The sequence below is a fragment of the Oncorhynchus clarkii genome, chromosome 10 (genome assembly GCF_045791955.1).
Source record: "Oncorhynchus clarkii lewisi isolate Uvic-CL-2024 chromosome 10, UVic_Ocla_1.0, whole genome shotgun sequence".
Lineage (NCBI taxonomy): Eukaryota > Metazoa > Chordata > Actinopteri > Salmoniformes > Salmonidae > Oncorhynchus > Oncorhynchus clarkii.
In genome coordinates, this window is record NC_092156.1 from 47,673,606 (window position 1) to 47,691,028 (window position 17,423).

General features: G+C 43.9%; 1 protein-coding gene across 9 annotated transcripts; it reads left to right on the forward strand.

Annotated features, from left to right (window-relative positions):
* The first annotated feature begins 407 nt into the window (after positions 1-407).
* On the forward strand, positions 408-17,227 carry LOC139418675 (phosphatidylinositol-binding clathrin assembly protein-like). Of its 9 annotated transcripts, none has more exons than XM_071168312.1 (19): positions 408-1,239; positions 3,191-3,333; positions 3,896-3,971; positions 4,186-4,288; positions 4,551-4,644; positions 4,768-4,879; positions 5,024-5,130; positions 6,113-6,154; positions 8,078-8,163; positions 8,572-8,665; positions 8,809-8,942; positions 9,257-9,357; positions 12,083-12,214; positions 12,364-12,394; positions 12,542-12,680; positions 13,039-13,062; positions 13,173-13,229; positions 13,556-13,675; positions 14,008-17,227. In XM_071168312.1, the coding sequence occupies exons 1-19, from the start codon at positions 1,110-1,112 to the stop codon at positions 14,020-14,022; spliced, it is 1,740 nt and encodes a 579-aa protein (XP_071024413.1). In that variant the 5' UTR covers positions 408-1,109; the 3' UTR covers positions 14,023-17,227. The 9 variants fall into 9 exon arrangements, with proteins under 9 accessions (XP_071024413.1, XP_071024416.1, XP_071024410.1 ...); XM_071168315.1 differs by having other exon boundaries at positions 898-1,239; positions 13,571-13,675; XM_071168309.1 differs by having other exon boundaries at positions 898-1,239; positions 13,990-14,250.
* Positions 17,228-17,423: the final 196 nt, after the last annotated feature.

A 17,423-nucleotide genomic window follows, 5' to 3' on the forward strand; every position in this document is an offset into this window, starting at 1 on the left:
TGTACAGCATTTGTAAAATAGAGGAAGACATCTCAATGCCAAATCCGACTCATATTAAGGATTTTATCTCACTTGCAGGCCGAGTAGAGTCACATTTGGGACAATATGCCTAGACATTACATGTACTGTATGTCCTACATTCCTATAGAGAGCTGCAGGAAACTGAGAAGCTGGTGCTTTGTGAAAGGTTGTTGTTATAGTCCAATGACAATGGTATTAACATCAATAGCATACTAACCCAGGGGGTTGTCTTCAGATGTGTCTGGATCTGATTGGACAGTACTGCAGAGTCGGACAGATTCCATCCACTTCAAATCAAGAAGCAGCTGCCTAATATTCAGTTGCGGTGTTCCGCTTTAAGGTGCCCTCCCCGGACCCTTTCTGTGTTGCCCAATCAACCCCTTTCTAAGTCACCTGATTCATAGGCTACACTGCCATTTTACACATGAAGTTTAAGTGAGAAAAAAAAAAGAATAATCGACTACCTAACAAAAAAAATAAATTGTAGAAAGATTAAATGCATTCAGAATAAACCATATGGAGCACGTCAATTAAAGGACATGGAAAAACGAGGAGGAGTCACTGTTACAAGACTTCGACACCAACAGAGGGGAGCTTGAGAGAAAATACATTCATATGCTATTTTGTAACGTCTTCAAAATTAGTCTAGCCCCAATCATAACCAGAGAGAACGTCGCGTGATCACCGACCGAGGATTGGTAGGCTAACTAATCAATGATTGTCTCTCTCCTGATGCTCAATTGTATTCATGCAGGCTACTGTTGCGGCTGTACACTCTAACCGGAATCACCATTGGAAAGCTATTACGCGGATACATTGTAGCATCGCGACCTCCGAACGAATCATTCTGAGCTGATATTGGTGTGGGTCGTTTGGTTTAGGTTTTTGTATTTGTGAGGACAATTGGATTGCCATTTCGTTGACTGAATGTAGCCGTCAATTTTATTTGGCCGCCGTATGAATTCTCACATCGGATTCGCGTCAGTGTACGTTTTTGTTTTCAGACGGGCAGTTTGTTTAGAGGGCACCCTCTCTATCACAGCTGAAGACAATTTGATTTCTGATTCCCCAATCACTGCTTCTGGAATATGTCTGGACAGTCTATCACGGATCGGATCGCTGCGGCTCAACACAGCATGACCGGATCCGCTATAAGCAAAGCCGTCTGCAAGGCCACGACGCATGAAGTCAGCGGACCCAAGAAGAAACACCTTGACTGTAGGTTAAGTACACCACCAGTGCACCGCCGTTGTTACATATTAGCGACAAAAGCATTGGTTACATTGAATATTCAAGACGACCTTTATTTGTCGTTATGTACATCATGTTTGGTATGGCCAAGGGTTTATCGAAATGATTCTATTGGGCTATGAATAATTGCGCATCATAGGCTTCAACAGCTCAGTAGTCAATCATTATCATACAGTGTCATTATCCTACGGTAGTCTTCCGTGTTGTAGTCTGAACACGATGAGACAAATATTATTATTACTGAGTGTCATACAAGAAAATCAAATGTATTTATTTATAAAGCCCTTTTTACATCAGCAGATGTCAGAAAGTGCTGCACAGAGAGAGACCCATCCTAAAACCCCAAACAGCAAGCAAATCAGATGCAAATGCCCACATAGCCTACTACACTTTGTTCAGCACTGTATGCAGTAATAATTTTGTAAATGTCCCTTTTTATAGGCTATGAAAATGTTCATGGCAGCGTAGGTTTAAAGAAGCACAATTGGATTCAGTCTACCTATTGCAAACCATTTCTTAATTTCCTACTGAGTTCTAGATTAAAATGTGTCTAATTTAGGATTAATACCTTAGTATATTGTGGTGTATGTAGCCTTTGAGTTTCTCAGCTACTTCAGTTTGTGATGAGCTGGTGTCCATGGGTCATTCATATTTATTCAGTGGCAGCAGCGTCATAGACCATCTTGATCTCAACGTGTGTGTTGATCTGTGTGGAACTGGAGCAATTATTGGGTCGAAAGTGTTTTCTCCACGTTTAACTACTGATGGTTAGGTGGCTTTATACCCAAATGATGACATGACACAGTCAACATTGTGTCCAGTCAATCAATTAAGATCAATCAGTCCCGGTTCTGGGCTGCAACAAATGCCATAGACCCAGAGGGTTATTGGTTCAGTGAAACAAGGTAGGCTCGTTGGGTCCCAGGTCTCATCATGGGCTGCCAGTTTGATTATTTTCTGAGGAAGGAATGTTTTAATTGTACAATTCTTTGCCCAACCTCTATCCAAAGTAATCCAATTGTGAACATTTTAGTCACCTTAGAGTCACGCAGAGTGGAATTACATAAGCTAAAATCTTGTAGTCATATAAAACTGCCATTTCTCTGAGTGGCATTTGGGAAGACTTTCAAATGTGATTTAAAAATGTGGTACCCGACTGCAATTTAGTTAAAGAGTGTAATTCCTCTGGATTATCCCGGATGCCTTGATATTCCGTTTATGTTTCCTTTATGTTCCCTTTTAAGGTTTAGCATAAGCTTAGACTCCTCCTACAGTGAAATGTCTTGAAGGACTGACGACACAATCGTATGAGGTTTATTTTGTTTATGACTGTCTGTTTTACAATCAGATTTCCAATTTGAAATGTTAATTGCAGGCTTAGTCGCTGTAATTTAAGGCATAATAAATGGGAGTTAATTCACTAGTAAAAGAATGTCTCTTTTTGAAGGGTGTGAGGGGGCCGAGCAGAGATTCCAACTGCTGCTAGGAATTTTCAGCATGACAATGTTTTCACTAACACTTGTGTTCAGCCTCGCCACACAAGCTTTGCCCTTGTGTGGGTGCAAGCAAGCTGGGTAGTGCTAGGTATCAGCAGCCTATCTAGCAGGGAGGGGGGGGGGCAAGCCATAGTGAGCCTCGATTGGTCTAGCTCATCGACATCGCAGAGTGTTTGCATGAAGTTCAGCTTCCCCGACTCTGGTCCCACCCTGTTCACGTTTGTCGCCCAGGCTCGCGTCGTCAAAATGGGCCTCCGCCCACTTCGCTTCCATTGGGAATGAATGGTTTCCCGTAGTTTCATCGCCCACATCGTCTTCAGTGAAGAGGGAACTGAGTTGGTCAGCCTCAGTGTAGAGTAGAGTACAGCACTTCTTAAGCACTATCACATTTTTCTAATGTCACCATTCTGTGTCGTCGGCAGACCTGATCCACTGCACCAACGAGCTGAACGTGAGTGTCCCCCACCTGGCTGACACGTTGTTTGAGAGGACGGCCAACAACAGCTGGGTGGTGGTGTTCAAGGCCCTCGTCACCACGCACCACCTCATGATGTACGGCAACGAGGTGAGTCACCCGCTGACAGACTGGCTTCACTGTTAAAAGTGGTCCTCTTGTCGCTCAGCTGGCAGAGCATGGCGCTCGTAGCGCCAGAACAGTGGGTTCAATTCACGGGACCACCCGTACAAAGAAAATGTATGCACGCACGACTGTAAATCACTTTGGATAAAATTATCTGTTAAATGGGTTACAGTGTATTATTAGATGTTATTCACTGATTTAATCTTTCTTCTTACTGTTTATGACCACGCTGCTGCTCTCTCTCTCTCTCTCTCTCTGTCTCTCTCTGTCTCTCTCTGTCTCTCTCTGTCTCTCTCTGTCTCTCTCTGTCTCTCTCTGTCTCTCTCTGTCTCTCTCTGTCTCTCTCTGTCTCTCTCTGTCTCTCTCTGTCTCTCTCTGTCTCTCTCTGTCTCTCTCTGTCTCTCTCTGTCTCTCTCTGTCTCTCTCTCTCTCTGTCTCTCTCTCTCTGTCTCTCTCTCTCTGTCTCTCTCTCTCTGTCTGTCTCTGTCTCTCTGTCTCTCTCTTTGTTTCTCTCTCTCTTTGTTTCTCTCTCTCTTTGTTTCACCAGCGATTAATCCAGTATCTGGCGTCCAGAAACACACTTTTTAACCTGAACAACTTCTTGGATAAGGGAGCATTACAAGGTACTGTTGGGAATTTGTCCGTGGAAGCAATTCCACGCCACACTGTACATAAGTCACAGGTACAAAACAACGTAGAAACGTGCAATGCATGAACAAAAAATGCCCCAGTTCAAAAATTCAAACCGTCGTTCTGAACGCGTTGCAGAGGTTTGGCTCTGTAAGCCACCAGCTAGCACTTACACGCATAGTAATACAAGTGCTCCCTCTCTGCCAGGTTATGACATGTCAACGTTCATCAGACGCTACAGCAGGTATCTGAATGAGAAGGCCATGTCCTACAGACTGGTGGCTGTGGACTTCACCAAGATGAAGAGAGGGTAAGATGTCCTGTTTGTGGCTAGCGTGGAACACCTCCCCTGTGTCACACTAAAATGCATCAGTAAGCTACATCAGTGGAGGCGGGTCTTAAATGGAGTCACGGTAACTCAGCTCAACTGGCCAACTCATTTCAGCAGACACTTTGGAAATTGTGTGCCTTATATTGAGTTTCAGCATGATTGACACGGAGATGCTTGATCTGTTCGCGTTTTGTCCGTCGCTTGCCCCGTTAAAGCGGTCCTCCGTGCCTCTTGTCGACAGGGTCGACGGTGTGATGCGCACCATGACGGTTGAGAAGCTGATCAAGACTCTACCGATCATTCAGAATCAGCTGGATGCACTGCTGGACTTTCAGGTAGGCTGCAGGGGTCCATGGTCTTGGCGTTGGTGGTCCTTAAATGAACACGGGCAACAAGATGACCTTGAGCTCTCTGCATGAACTCTCAATGTGTGGTCTCTCGATCTGCTGTTTTCCCAGGCTAACTCTAACGAACTGACCAATGGCGTCATCAACAGCGCCTTCATGCTGCTCTTCAAAGACTCCATCCGCCTCTTTGCCGCGTACAATGAAGGAGTCATCAACATGCTGGGTAAGTACACTCTATATCTGTTAGATAACTATGGTGCCGCTATGCCACTATGCTGTTTGTAAGTGTACGCTATATAAAAGAAATAGCCCAAGTCCTTTTTTTCTTTTTTTCAGTTAACCTATCTTCTTTTTTTGTACCCTAAAGAGAAATATTTTGATATGAAGAAGAACCAATGCAAAGACGCCCTGGAGATTTATAAGACGTTTCTGAACAGAATGACCAAGCTGTCAGAGTTTCTCAAAGTTGCAGAGGTAATGTTTTCCCTTTTCCACTTGTTTTGAGGAAAGGAAGGTGTCAGATAGATCCAGCAAGAAGGTGGGGCTCTTCTCCCGGACCTCTGCTCCTCTCCCCCTTTCTCTCTCTCGCTCTCTCTGTTGCCGTGTGGTGGAGGCTAATGCTGGTCATGAATGCAGAGGTTGGCCTATTAGTGAGCCTGAAAAGCTCAAGGTGAAGGCCCCTCCATGTGCTGCCTGTTCTGATGCCTGCGTTGCATGTCTTAGCAAGAGTTTTTTTTCCCCCTTACTCTTTCCTTCCCTTTCTCTCTTTTTCAATGATGAATGTCTGCTGTTATCCACGTAAAGTACTACTCGCAATTCACAAGGCCCTATTGCAAAGATAATCCGTATCTCTCTGTAGTTTTCTCATTTCTCGTGCATTATTTTATTGAAAGGCGTTCTTGCTGTCTTTACTGATTTGGTAACTATTTGGAGGAAGGTTTGGGGTGATGGGGGTGTGTTTCTATCCAAAAACGGACTAACGTTGACTTTAAGGGCCCATTTCATTTACTCGTCTAACAATGTGTTTGTCATTTGTTCCCCAGCCTTTTTTTTGTCGTTTGTTGTTCAAAGTCAACATTAGTTGTGTGTTGCTGTTGTTTTGGATGTTTCTCACCTTGCAGTCACATGACTATTACAGCCCAATGTACCCGGCACACCTGTCAGTGGCATTTCAGTGTGTAAACATTCATTTCAAACCCAAGTCTTCAGATCCTGTGCGTGAGTACGTATGTGTGTGAGTACGTGTGTGGGCATGCCAATTCCCCTGCCTGTTGTCTTTTTGTTGTTTTGTTTCTAGTCACTGCATGGAGTAATGGATTCTTTGGTTTGATTCTTCTTTCTCCCTCCTCCACACACCTACCCCTCCCCCTTTTTTTATTCTGTGGTTGTGTTCGTTTGTTTATTATGTTTGGTTTTTGTTTGCCCCCCCCCCTCCCTTTTTTTTTTTGTGACACAGCAAGTTGGAATTGATCAGGGTGACATCCCCGATCTCACACAGGTCAGTGGTGCATTTCATCTCAATATCTCCCATGTAGCTCCATTCTGAACGCTCCCATTCCCTACTCACCCTACAGGCTTCCAACCGCCCCCTCCTTTTCTCCCTGATTTTACCTCCCTCTCTCTGAGCTCTAGGGTAGAGAGGGCCTACTTCCAAAAAATGGCTTCCTAATATGTGAACCTTGGATTCTGCTGCCCCATATTTCGTTTCCTCATTTTGGAGATTGTGCAAAACACCGTCTTATGTCTTTTGGCAGATTTTTAGGTAGACCGATCCTTTATGTCTTTACTTAGACTTGAGTCTTTTGTATAGTTGAGCCGCTTGTGTAGTTGAGTCGCAGTTTTTGAAAGTTAACCCACAAAAAAAATTTTTTTTTGTTTGATTTTGAAATGGTGCTGAAAAGTCAGGCACCTCTTCAGCCTCTGTCCTAACGAATATGGGCGTATGGTGCTTGTGTCAGGCCCATATAAGCCTTTTGTACGTTAAGGGATGACATCTCTTGATAGAGTTCAAGCTCTTGATTTCTCTCGCAGTTTAACTTTGCGTTGCTTCAAAATGAACACTATTTGTATATCTTTTTTTCCCGGAAAAGATGTCCCATCAAAATAGCTGTGGGGAGAGCAGTGAATGGTTTCTACCAAATAGGTTTCTGCAAATATTACTTGAATGGTATACATAATGCAATCCTAAGCACTTGCGTAACATCTGACGTGATGCTACAAACACTGGTTGAAGCTTTCTTCAATGACACTAATGGTGTTTCCCTCCACAATAAACATGAACAAATGTTTCTGTCAATTTATGTCATGTTTGCAGTGCTTATGAAGATCTTCTGTATCCCTGTTCAACTAAATAGTAACCCATGTCTTTTCTGAGCTGTAGATTTTTTTTTCTTTCTGCTTATTTGAAACTTTTAGTATATTCTAGATTTCTCAGAAGAAGGATATCCAGAATTCTCATTATTCTCTCTTATTACCCCAAAATAAGTATATGGAAATTCTTATTTTTGCAAGTTACTGCACGTGTTAAGATTGCATTCTGTAATGAAACGCAAATGTTGGGTTGAAACCTGGGTATCACGTGTGGGGAATTGAATTCACTGATCCTTGGTTTATTTAACCATCATTTTGTTATGTCTTTATAAAATACAAAGTTCATTTCCCAAGTGCGTGTACCTCATTTTCATCAGACGTTTTGCCTTTCTGTGAGTCAACTCGTTCGGCTTCCAAACCTTTTTGAACTAGACACTAAAGCTAATGACCAAATTTGACCGTCTGCTAGTAGAATTTCTACTCTAACCTGTAAAATACATTTATGAAATGTGATATTCATGAATGAATAGTTACCCAAATGATTATAGGAAACGGAATCCATTGGTTAACTCACAATTTATGCACTGGGATGTGTGTGTGTGTGTGTGTGTGAGAGAGCATTTATACACACCTGTGAATGGGCTTCTAAGCTCCTTTCCATATGCCAACAGACGATGTGATGTGTTCTGAACCCCACAGGAGCTGACACACTGTACAAATGACCTCCCAGGCCTGTGTACTTGCTTGCATGAGAGAGGACTGATCTGTGCATGTCTGGCTTGGAGCCAAACCTAATTATACCAGATGTATTGTCTTACGTAAAATACCTGCAAATATGGAGACTAGACTGAACATGAATAAAGCTTAGGACAATGTGCCACTTGGCCGCTGTGTGTGTGTGTGGTGTGTGTGTGTGCGGGCACGTGTGTCTGCGCGGGCTTGTGTCTGCGCTTGCGCCGGTGCCAAATGTCTGTGTGCCTGTACGCGAGTGTATGCAAATGCAGTGTGTGTGTGTGCGCACGCGTGATTGTTTTCCCAATTGTTCTACACAGTGCTATCCTCACTTGGTGCATTAATGTTTCCCCATACCCCCCCCCCCCCCCCCCCCCAGGCCCCTAGCAGCCTCCTGGAAGCTTTGGAGCAGCATTTGGCCTCTCTGGAGGGGAGGAAAATCAAGGAGCTCTCCACAGCCACCAGGTAACCAACAGACACATGCGCACACACAGATGCTAATGTTTCAGGCTTTGTGTCTGAAAGAGGCATTTAGACTGAAGCAGGCATTTCAGAACATTTGTCACTCACTAAAGCTTTGATAGGTATGAGGACGAATGTGCAAATGATGCTGTGCCAGTGTTCCACCCTTAGCTACTATGTCATCTGGACTACAACGGCAATGCGGCCTCATTTATCCTGGATTTGGGAGTGTTTTAATGTGTTTGTGTGTCAGACCTGTCTACTATATGACAATTACGGCACGCAAGAGTCAGAAACGTTTGCCAAAAAAAAAAAAAAAGAATTATTCATCAGTGGTCAGTCCCAGAATGGCCTTGTGTGACAGTGAAGTGTACGTGGTGGTCACTGATAAGCGCTGTGTGGTCTCTCCAGAGCTAACACCTTGTCCAGTGCTGTGTCGTCACTGTCCAGCACTGGAATCTCCCTCAGCCGCATGGACGAGAAGGAGGACGAGAACAGGCTCAAGGTCAGACAGGGTCACTGTACAGCAACTTCTCATTACAATGTCGATGTGCTACTGTATGAATGAGTCTGAATATATATTATTTTCTCAACCCTGTTGTACTGTCACATTTTTGCGGCTTGACTTGATGTGTTTGTCCCGGGCAGGACGAGGGAGCCAAGGTGATTGACGTGCAGACGCCGACCGTCTCTCCCAGCTCCCAGTCAGTGGGCAGTGCCAATGGCAGCAGTGGGGTCACAGACCTCTTCTCCAACTCATCTGTTGTATCTGTTACAAATAAGTAAGGCAGACCCTACGGTCTGACAATCCTTGTGCTTGAGTTAATACCTATGGGTATATTTCACACAGGTTGTTCAGTTTGTTTAATATAACCTGTTATTTTAAAATGGCAGGTGGTTAAATCACTTCACAGTATATTAGTTGGGTTATTAGTGGGAAGGATCTGTGAGCCACGTTAAAATGGATGGCTGAATGGCAGTGCTCCAAGTGGTTGGTCCTGGCCGCTGTAACTCTCTTCCTCTCTGCCCTGTGGCCTGAAGGGGTCTGCTCTGCTATGATTTTTATCTCTGTCTCTCTCTGCTCTTGTTTCCCCAGCGTGCCAAATCTCACCAGTGACTTGTTCAACCTCCAGCCCACCTTCAACCCGAATATCCAGACCACACACACTGTGCCGTCTAACAACAACGCCTGGGGAGGTGAGGGACACAAAAACACATACTGACACATGCGCACACACACACACACTGTATACTCTTGAAGACTAGTATTGTATTTAAAATGAAGGCAGATATATTGAGCATATTGTGATGGACAGAAATCAGTCACTGCAGGACATAAATAAGATATTAATTGATGTCAACCCCAACCTTTATTAGAAGAAATTAAATGTCCAGTTGTGTCCCCAATGCAATTTTTTCCTCTCCTCTTCCCTGCTACGATACCTATCCCTGCTGGATGCCCTCTCTCTCTCTCTCTGATTGGTGAGTCAATATGGCTTGTAATCACTCTACTGGACAGCTGACAGGACTGAAATAGCATTACAATATGCCTGGGGCTAGGGTTATTGCCTGTAGCCTGATTCACTCTCTCCCTGTGTAACCTGCATCCTGTCTCTCTGTCTCTCTGTGACCTGAGACTGACTTTGACTCTCTCTCCCTGTGTGACCCAGGGAGTGCTAAGCGATTAACCATTTTTGTTTGTTAGTTGGGGTTATTAACCAGACCTGCCAACATGCAAGCATTTAGCGTACCAACTAAGCAATTCTCTGTCCATGAGATCCGAGTGAAAAGTATGCAGAAATGAATAGGGCCTGATTTTAAAAAATATATATTTATATTTTAATAAAAACATAAATCCACTGAGTAAATCTAACATTCCGATTCTCGAGCTGCAACACATGTACAGAGTTTGTGTCAACGGACATGGAGATTAATACATCATTATTCGACACAGCTACCCCGTGTCTGCCTCTCCTGTTTGTTGTGATGCTGAGTTTGCCGACTGTCAGCTGTAGGTAAACACATGGCCAAATCCCTTTTCGATTCTGTGTGTTGTGGAAAGGTAAACACTAATTGTTTCAAGCTAAAGTTAGCGAACATAAGATGGACATTCAGTGGGCTCTAAAGTGCCAGCAGTTCACTCGCATTTGCTAGTGAAAGAAAATCAATACAAATACGACAAAATACCTGGTCGCATTTGTGCGAGTGTGATATACATTTTAATTTTGCGTCCCGTTAGTTGTATTTTCCACAACATTACGAGGATCACGCAATCGGATAGACTGTAATTATGATCCACGTCACAAAATGCATAATAAAAAATAAATTAAATGGAGTCGGCAGTTTAGAAGACTGCGAGATGATGCCTACCCAATGAGTGTCCGGTATTAGCTATAGAGGCAATGCTTTTAAAAATGCACTTGCACTAGAATTACAAGTTGAATCTCCAATTTGCCGCACGCGTCTGGTACTCTAAAAAGTTGGACAGGGTTGGCAGGTCTGTTAAACAACTAATTGACCGATGTCAGTACTATTACTTGAATTCCATTGAGTTGTGTTTTATTTGTGAGCCCAGTGCGCGGTTTCTCTAGAGATAAATCAAATCATTCCCGAGAGAAATAATATCAAGAACTACGTGCGACGCTGAGATGAAGGGAGTTGTAGTTTTCACGAAGCAAATATCTAATTTATTTCAGCGCCAAAGTGTGGTAATTAACGACAATTGCCATAATCCATTGCGCCTGTCGTTTCCGGCTCAGACAGAGACTGATACACTTTTCCGCCTGGTAAATTAGGATTCACACAGACCGCATGAGAGAGGAACGTACACAACACAACGACAGAGAGGAATAGAGACAGTTCGTGAAAGTATGCGTTATCTACCTTGAATAACAAGTCAAATGATTTCGTCAGACAGCTCTGCAGCATACTTAGGCAGGCTAGCCTAGCTAAATAGGATGACTAAAGACAGTACAGTATGGGGAGCACAGAGATGGCGTTAGATCAGTGGTATTCAAGACTTTTCAGCGGAGATCCTATTCCCTATTCCCCCCCACATAATTTCTTGCAACTCGAAGTCACCCCACATCCGATGATGCAACCTTAAAATCGATACATTTAGATTTTGAAATCAACAAATGACCTTCAATCAATTTAATTTTCTCGTCAAAAGAAAATAAAACCAATCAAGACATTTACTCAATACAATTATATATTTCAAATGATCTTCCTCAAACATTTGTATATCGTCCCATACAATAGTCTGTACTCTTAATTTTTTGTTCCTAATTTTGGCTACCCCACTGCAGTTGGGGTCGTGACCCCTACTTTGAATACCACTGTGTTAGATGGGCTGGCTGGCTGGCTGCTACTTCCTAAGCCGAGATGATGTTCTGAATAAAAAATATTAGTAATGAAAATGAAGTAATATACAGAACGGAAATATTGTATTATTTCATAGCAATTTTTCTATTGATGCCTACCCAATGTGGACATGCCAGAGACTATGGAATATTTTCATTGTTTTGGCAATTGAATGTTCACTATTTCGGGGTTTGGAATTTCCAGTAAAAAGCTCTAAAATTTGTCATTATTTCATTTCCTTGATTCCTTTTTTAAATAATCAAACTGAAACCGAACCGACCTCAAAAAGCACTAATCACTCCGCATTAGCCAGACCTGACTCTCTCTCCCTGTGAGACCCGGAGCCTGACTCTCTCTCCCTGTGAGACCCGGAGCCTGACTCTCTCTCCCTGTGAGACCCGGAGCCTGACTCTCTCTCCCTGTGAGACCCGGAGCCTGACTCTCTCTCCCTGTGAGACCCGGAGCCTGACTCTCTCTCCCTGTGAGACCCGGAGCCTGACTCTCTCTCCCTGTGAGACCCGGAGCCTGACTCTCGCTCCCTGTATGTCTCTGTCCTCAGGTTTGGGGCTCCCAGGGGACCTGTTGAAGCCAGCTCAGCCCACACACATCCACAGCCCTGGGATACCACTGCAATCTGGGGGGAAGATGATGCCCACTGACCTGGACTCCTCCTTAGCCAACCTTGTTGGCAGTGAGTCTCTCTTCCACCCCCCCCCCCCCCTATTTTACATGTAGCTTTGCATATTATAACATTTTTCAGTAGTCATAAAATGGTCATACACAGTAATGCTCTGTAACCGCATCTGAACATGTAACATATCTTAATCGCTCATTTTCCAGACTTGCAGTTCGGAGGAACACCAGCCAAAAAGTGAGTATATGATATTTTAAAAGGAGCTGAGAGCACCTACAGTAATATATTTGGATGTAGCTATTCATCCAAGCATTTATGAATCCTGATCTAATCTGTCTTGCTCTAATGCTGTGGGTGTATTTGAACCCTGTGTTTGTCCATCAGACCAGAGCCCCAGTGGGCCCAGCTGGTAGAGAAGAAGCCCACAGGAGGGACTCACTGGCAGTCCAAAACCATGTGCACCAGCCCCAACTGGAACCATCATACCCCCATGGCTCCTCAACCTATGCCCATACCACAAATGGTGAGACATACACGCCTGGTCACGCTCACTAAATATAATACAGAGAACAAGCCAGCAATGCAGAAGGTAGTGTACTTTTTTCCTTATGAAATCTAGTAGCACACATTAGAAAACTCTGTCTGAAAATCACATCTTCGAAAAATGGAAGGGGTTATTGCGGCTTTTCCACAGGCGCTGCCGATTCTCATTTGCCCTCTTGTCTATTTGAATTCGTTTGCACTCTAATTATTTGTCTCTCCTCTTCTCATTTCGCGTTTCATCTGTCTTCTCTCGAAAAATTCCCACTGAATTATCCACCATCCATTCCTATCTCCATTTTCCTCGTTCCCTCCTCCTCGTTTCCTCAACCCTGCTGCAGAATGGAATGATCTATACTGGCTATGTAAGTACGTGACTCTCTGTAGAGGGAGTCGCTGCATTCTTCCACAAGTCCATTTCTCAGTGTGCTCTACTGGTCTTTCATTTTTCCGTTCCGCCCTTTCTCTCCGTAAGGCTCCGGCTCCAGTGGCTTTTCCTATGACGACACCTCAAGTGCCTGTTTATGGAATGGTAAGGAATGATCTGCACCCGTGGTACAGTACCCAGGTCTAACAGTCAAATCAAATTGTATTTGTTGTCACGCGTCAAATACAACAGGCGTAGTAGACCTTACCCTGAAATGCTTACTTACACGCCCTGAAGCCCTTAACCAAGAAATAGAGTTAAGAAAACATTTACTGAATAAACTCAAGGAAGAAATCGAATAAAACGTCACACAATATAAAATAACAATTCCAATATAAGGTCGGGTCTAAGGGGAGGAGGGGGGGGGGGATCTGCACACCAAGACCATTGATACCCAGTTTACATTTAATCTCTCTCTCTCCCTGTTGGAGATGCCGCCTCATCAGATGGGGCAGATGGGTGGAGTCCCTATGATGGCACCACAGCATATGATGTACAACCAACCTGTCCTTCGGCACACCAACCCATTCGCTCCCATGCCAGGAGCCCAGGTAATCCCACTGTCCACTCCCCAACCACTTCTGGCATGTGAATCATGATTCAAGGCATCAGTTCCTAAAGTATGTTAATCATAATTGTAATGCTGTCTTTGCTGCTTTATAATGTCACTGTTTTAATACTTAATTTGCCGACGCTAACTACTGTTTGTTTACCACTAGGTTCTGGAATTATTTAAGATCTTGTTACTATGAAACCTTTGGTATTACAGTACCCCTTTTTTATTTTTTTTTATTTGACTGAGATATTTATAATCCACAGTCTCGAGCCTTTTTAAAACCAGACGGATATTATTAAACCGTAACAGGCTTATTTTCCTATGCAGATGCACTTCATGTAGGACTGGGAGCATCTTACCATGACAGTAAAAGCAGAGAGACGAACCAATCCAGAACCAAATGCAACGCGAGGTGGAAGAGAGAAAGGAGCGGAAGACGGTGGTGGAGACAGACCGGTGATGTGTTGGTGTCGGTGCTCTTTCAGTGGCCTCCCTGTGGGATGGAACCTCTGTTACATTCTGCATCATGGCTGATATAAGAGTCCCATTCAAGTCCTTTGACAAGTCACAGCTCACATTCATTCTGTATTTGATTTGCTCATTTGAATGGGTATCGTTCCAACCTGTTTGAACCCATGCTATGACGACAGCTGAATTCCAGTTTGGAGCTTGGCCCCTTTGCAGTGAATTCTAGACAACTGCCATCACCCCCCTCATCCGTCAGTGTCAATGGACATCTCTTTCTCTGATAGTTTGCACGCACTTTAATCAAATGTGAACTTTGCCACGGGTGTACATACGCATTGTCCAATTAGGGTCTCATACAAACCACTACAACACTCCTACGTCTTTTCTCCCCAATGTTCATGTCAGAGTTGCGGTAGCTACCGTTTTCATGCGTTTCAATCGATGTTCACCAAACATTTTGGAGTCGACTCCGTATTCATTCCATTTTTTGTTGTTTCACAACCAGTTATAGTATTGGATAAATGGCTTGGAGACACATGGTTTGTACGCGTGTGCATGTACAGTATATCTGTGTGTTCATTTGCGGTGCACTCTGATCTAAATGTACAACCGCTATTGTGTCATGTTTTCTTCGGTTCCTGTGAAAGCCATGATCTACGTGGCGAGGGCTGCCCACTGTACTCTTGTTTTTAAACGGTGTGCTCCATGCCAACATAGACCTACGGTGTACTCCTATGAAAGAAGTGAAGGCGGCCCACTCATTTCATACGGAACCGTCGTAGGTCATGACACGTTCTGCCTCTGCCGTGCCACCCGTTGTTCGCTCTGCTCGGTGCTATTTGAGGTTGTTTTTTTTTTAAATACGTGATCCATGTTCCTTTAGCTACCACAACGGAGCATGGAACTTCCCGCCATCGGATTTCGCTTCTGCTCTTTGAAACCGATACACTGTCCTTGTAACGGACCTGCCCCCCCCCCCCCCCCCCATGTCAGTGAGTAAACGTTGGGAGAGTGTTCTTTGTGTTTTCTTCTCGTATCGCTCCAGGTCGATGCCCAATGAGTTGTCGCATGTGTCATTGTTGTGTTTCTGAGTGGCAGTGTGTTTGCGGTGTAGCTCCCCACCAACCCCTGGAGAATGTTGTTGAGGAGCTCGTTTCTGAGAGACTGCTTCGCGAGACAGTGAAACTGACAATCGCTCCAGTAAGTCAGCAACTATCTGCTACGCTCCAACTCCAGCCCCAGAGAGAGCCCTAGCTTGCTGTCCTGGACATTTTTTTTTGTTTGCCGGAGGGCAGAGGACAAGCGAGGAGGAAAGTAGAGCGATCTGTAAATGTGATCGAGGGTCATGTCTGTCCAGAAACTCCCCAGTGTGCGTAACGGTGACAGAGAGACAACATATATAGCACAAACCCTGGAGGGGGGCGAGCGTTTTACTGCACAAAACTAAAACCATTGCTGGGATGTACAGTCAAAGGGGCTGGGGGAAATCCTTGTTTTTCTATTTATTGTGTTTCTATATGTCCATGCCCTTCCCGGTGAGATAAACAGGGTAGTGTTCCTCAACGAGGCCTCCCAGCTTCTGGTCCTCCGAGGTCAGTGGGGGTCACTGAAGCGATCCAGGCCATCTGGTAGTGTATTTAGCCATGAGTAGTCGAGTGTCGTAACGTGTCTCAATACAAGTCGGTCGTCTGTTAGATTTGCTATAGAGCCTCTCATTCTGCTAATCATGGGCTCTGTCAAGACTACCGCATTCCGACGCCCTGTGACCGGCTTACATTTTGTAGATGTTCTTTGAAACGTAATTCTGTCTCAATGTCACCTGTGTCAATTGAATGCTTTTATGCAAGTTCACGCAGTCCCATAGACCAATTCTGACTGTTACGCTGTCCTCTGTATGTAACCTTGTATGTTTTTTGACATGTGCTCGCTCTGTAAGTGATGGCCCCATTGGGAGACGGGGGTTGTTTTATTGCCGTGTCTGTGGTGCGGGTCATTGTGCTTGGCGGTGTCATGGGGTGTACGTCTGTGATGTTTTGTGTATATCTTGATGGGGGGGGGGGTGTGTTAGGTTCAACAGTATCACAACTGGTCTACCAAGAGTGTCTTCATTGTGGCAGTGGACACTGTCCTCTCCGTAACAGGAACATTTTGCACCAAAGTCATCAAGCGCAGCTTTTTCTCCGCGGTCACATTGCTGATATCCAATTTGAGGAATTTGATTTCAGCGACAAGTCTCTTCTTGCATGATTAGTGTTGTCTTTTTCTATTGACTTGTGTGCCCGGTAAAGAGCATGATCATATGTGAAATTTCACTTACCGGTGTGTTTGCAAATGTTTAGGAATTTCTCTTGACTTGCCTCTTTTTTACATTAGCGTTCATAAATGTGTGTCCCACCAGATAACTGTCTTCTTTTTTTTTTTTTGCATTTGAAATGCATTTCAAAGCTCCTATCAAATACCTATTCAGTTACGAGACCACACATTTTGTGAAACATGAATATAAATGCTATGCATCACCTAGCTAGCTAGACATTCAAGTCTTGTAAAACGTTGCTATTTTCAATACATTTGTTGAGCGCTTGCTCTTTTTTCTTACGAGTTTTTGGGTTTCTCCAAGTATGTTCAGTCTTGTCCCTCTTCCATTGGATCACGTCATTCTCTGCCAATATTGGTCATCTTCCTTTGCGCTTGCAGTGGAAAATCACGCTCCCTGGTCTTTTAGCCACTGAAAGATGTCAACGTGCATTGTCACTTTGCCCGATGTACTCTGGCGATGTATAATGTACATTTATGCATATTTAACAATATGAGCACAGTATACCTGTGTTCTACTCCATATTGCCCATCTGAAAACTTTTTTTTTTTCTCCCCTGTGATGAAACGAAGCATTGTCCAGGATGTCCTGTTTTTGGAAGTGAGGCTCCATACCTTTTTGTTGTTGTTGAGTACATCAAATGGATTGATAACACAATACACTGTATTGTCAATGCTAAATTACATTGTTATAAACAATTGGTTTTTCTTTTAAATGCAGAGGTTGTTGTTTTTTGGAAGACAATTGAATAAAATGTCATATGTTGCTCAGGTTATGTCGTTATTTTTTCAGCGGTCCTAATCTTCCTGCTCATTGTGCCTTTCATCAGTGACCGCTTGTTGGTAGATGTGCAATGCATGTTTCTATTGGATATACAGGTAATCACCTTGACAGCGAATATCGTCAGGTTAAAGCATCATTCATACTCGTGAATAATTGACAGATAGCCAACTCGTAAGAT

Excerpts from the sequence above, each read along its gene's own strand:
- LOC139418675 (XM_071168309.1), top strand. The coding sequence starts at position 1,110 with ATGTCTGGACAGTCTATCACGGATCGGATCGCTGCGGCTCAACACAGC. Across the intron at positions 12,681-13,038 it reads CTATGCCCATACCACAAATG|AATGGAATGATCTATACTGG; the intron begins GTGAGACATACA and ends ACCCTGCTGCAG. Across the intron at positions 13,230-13,555 it reads AAGTGCCTGTTTATGGAATG|ATGCCGCCTCATCAGATGGG; the intron begins GTAAGGAATGAT and ends TCCCTGTTGGAG.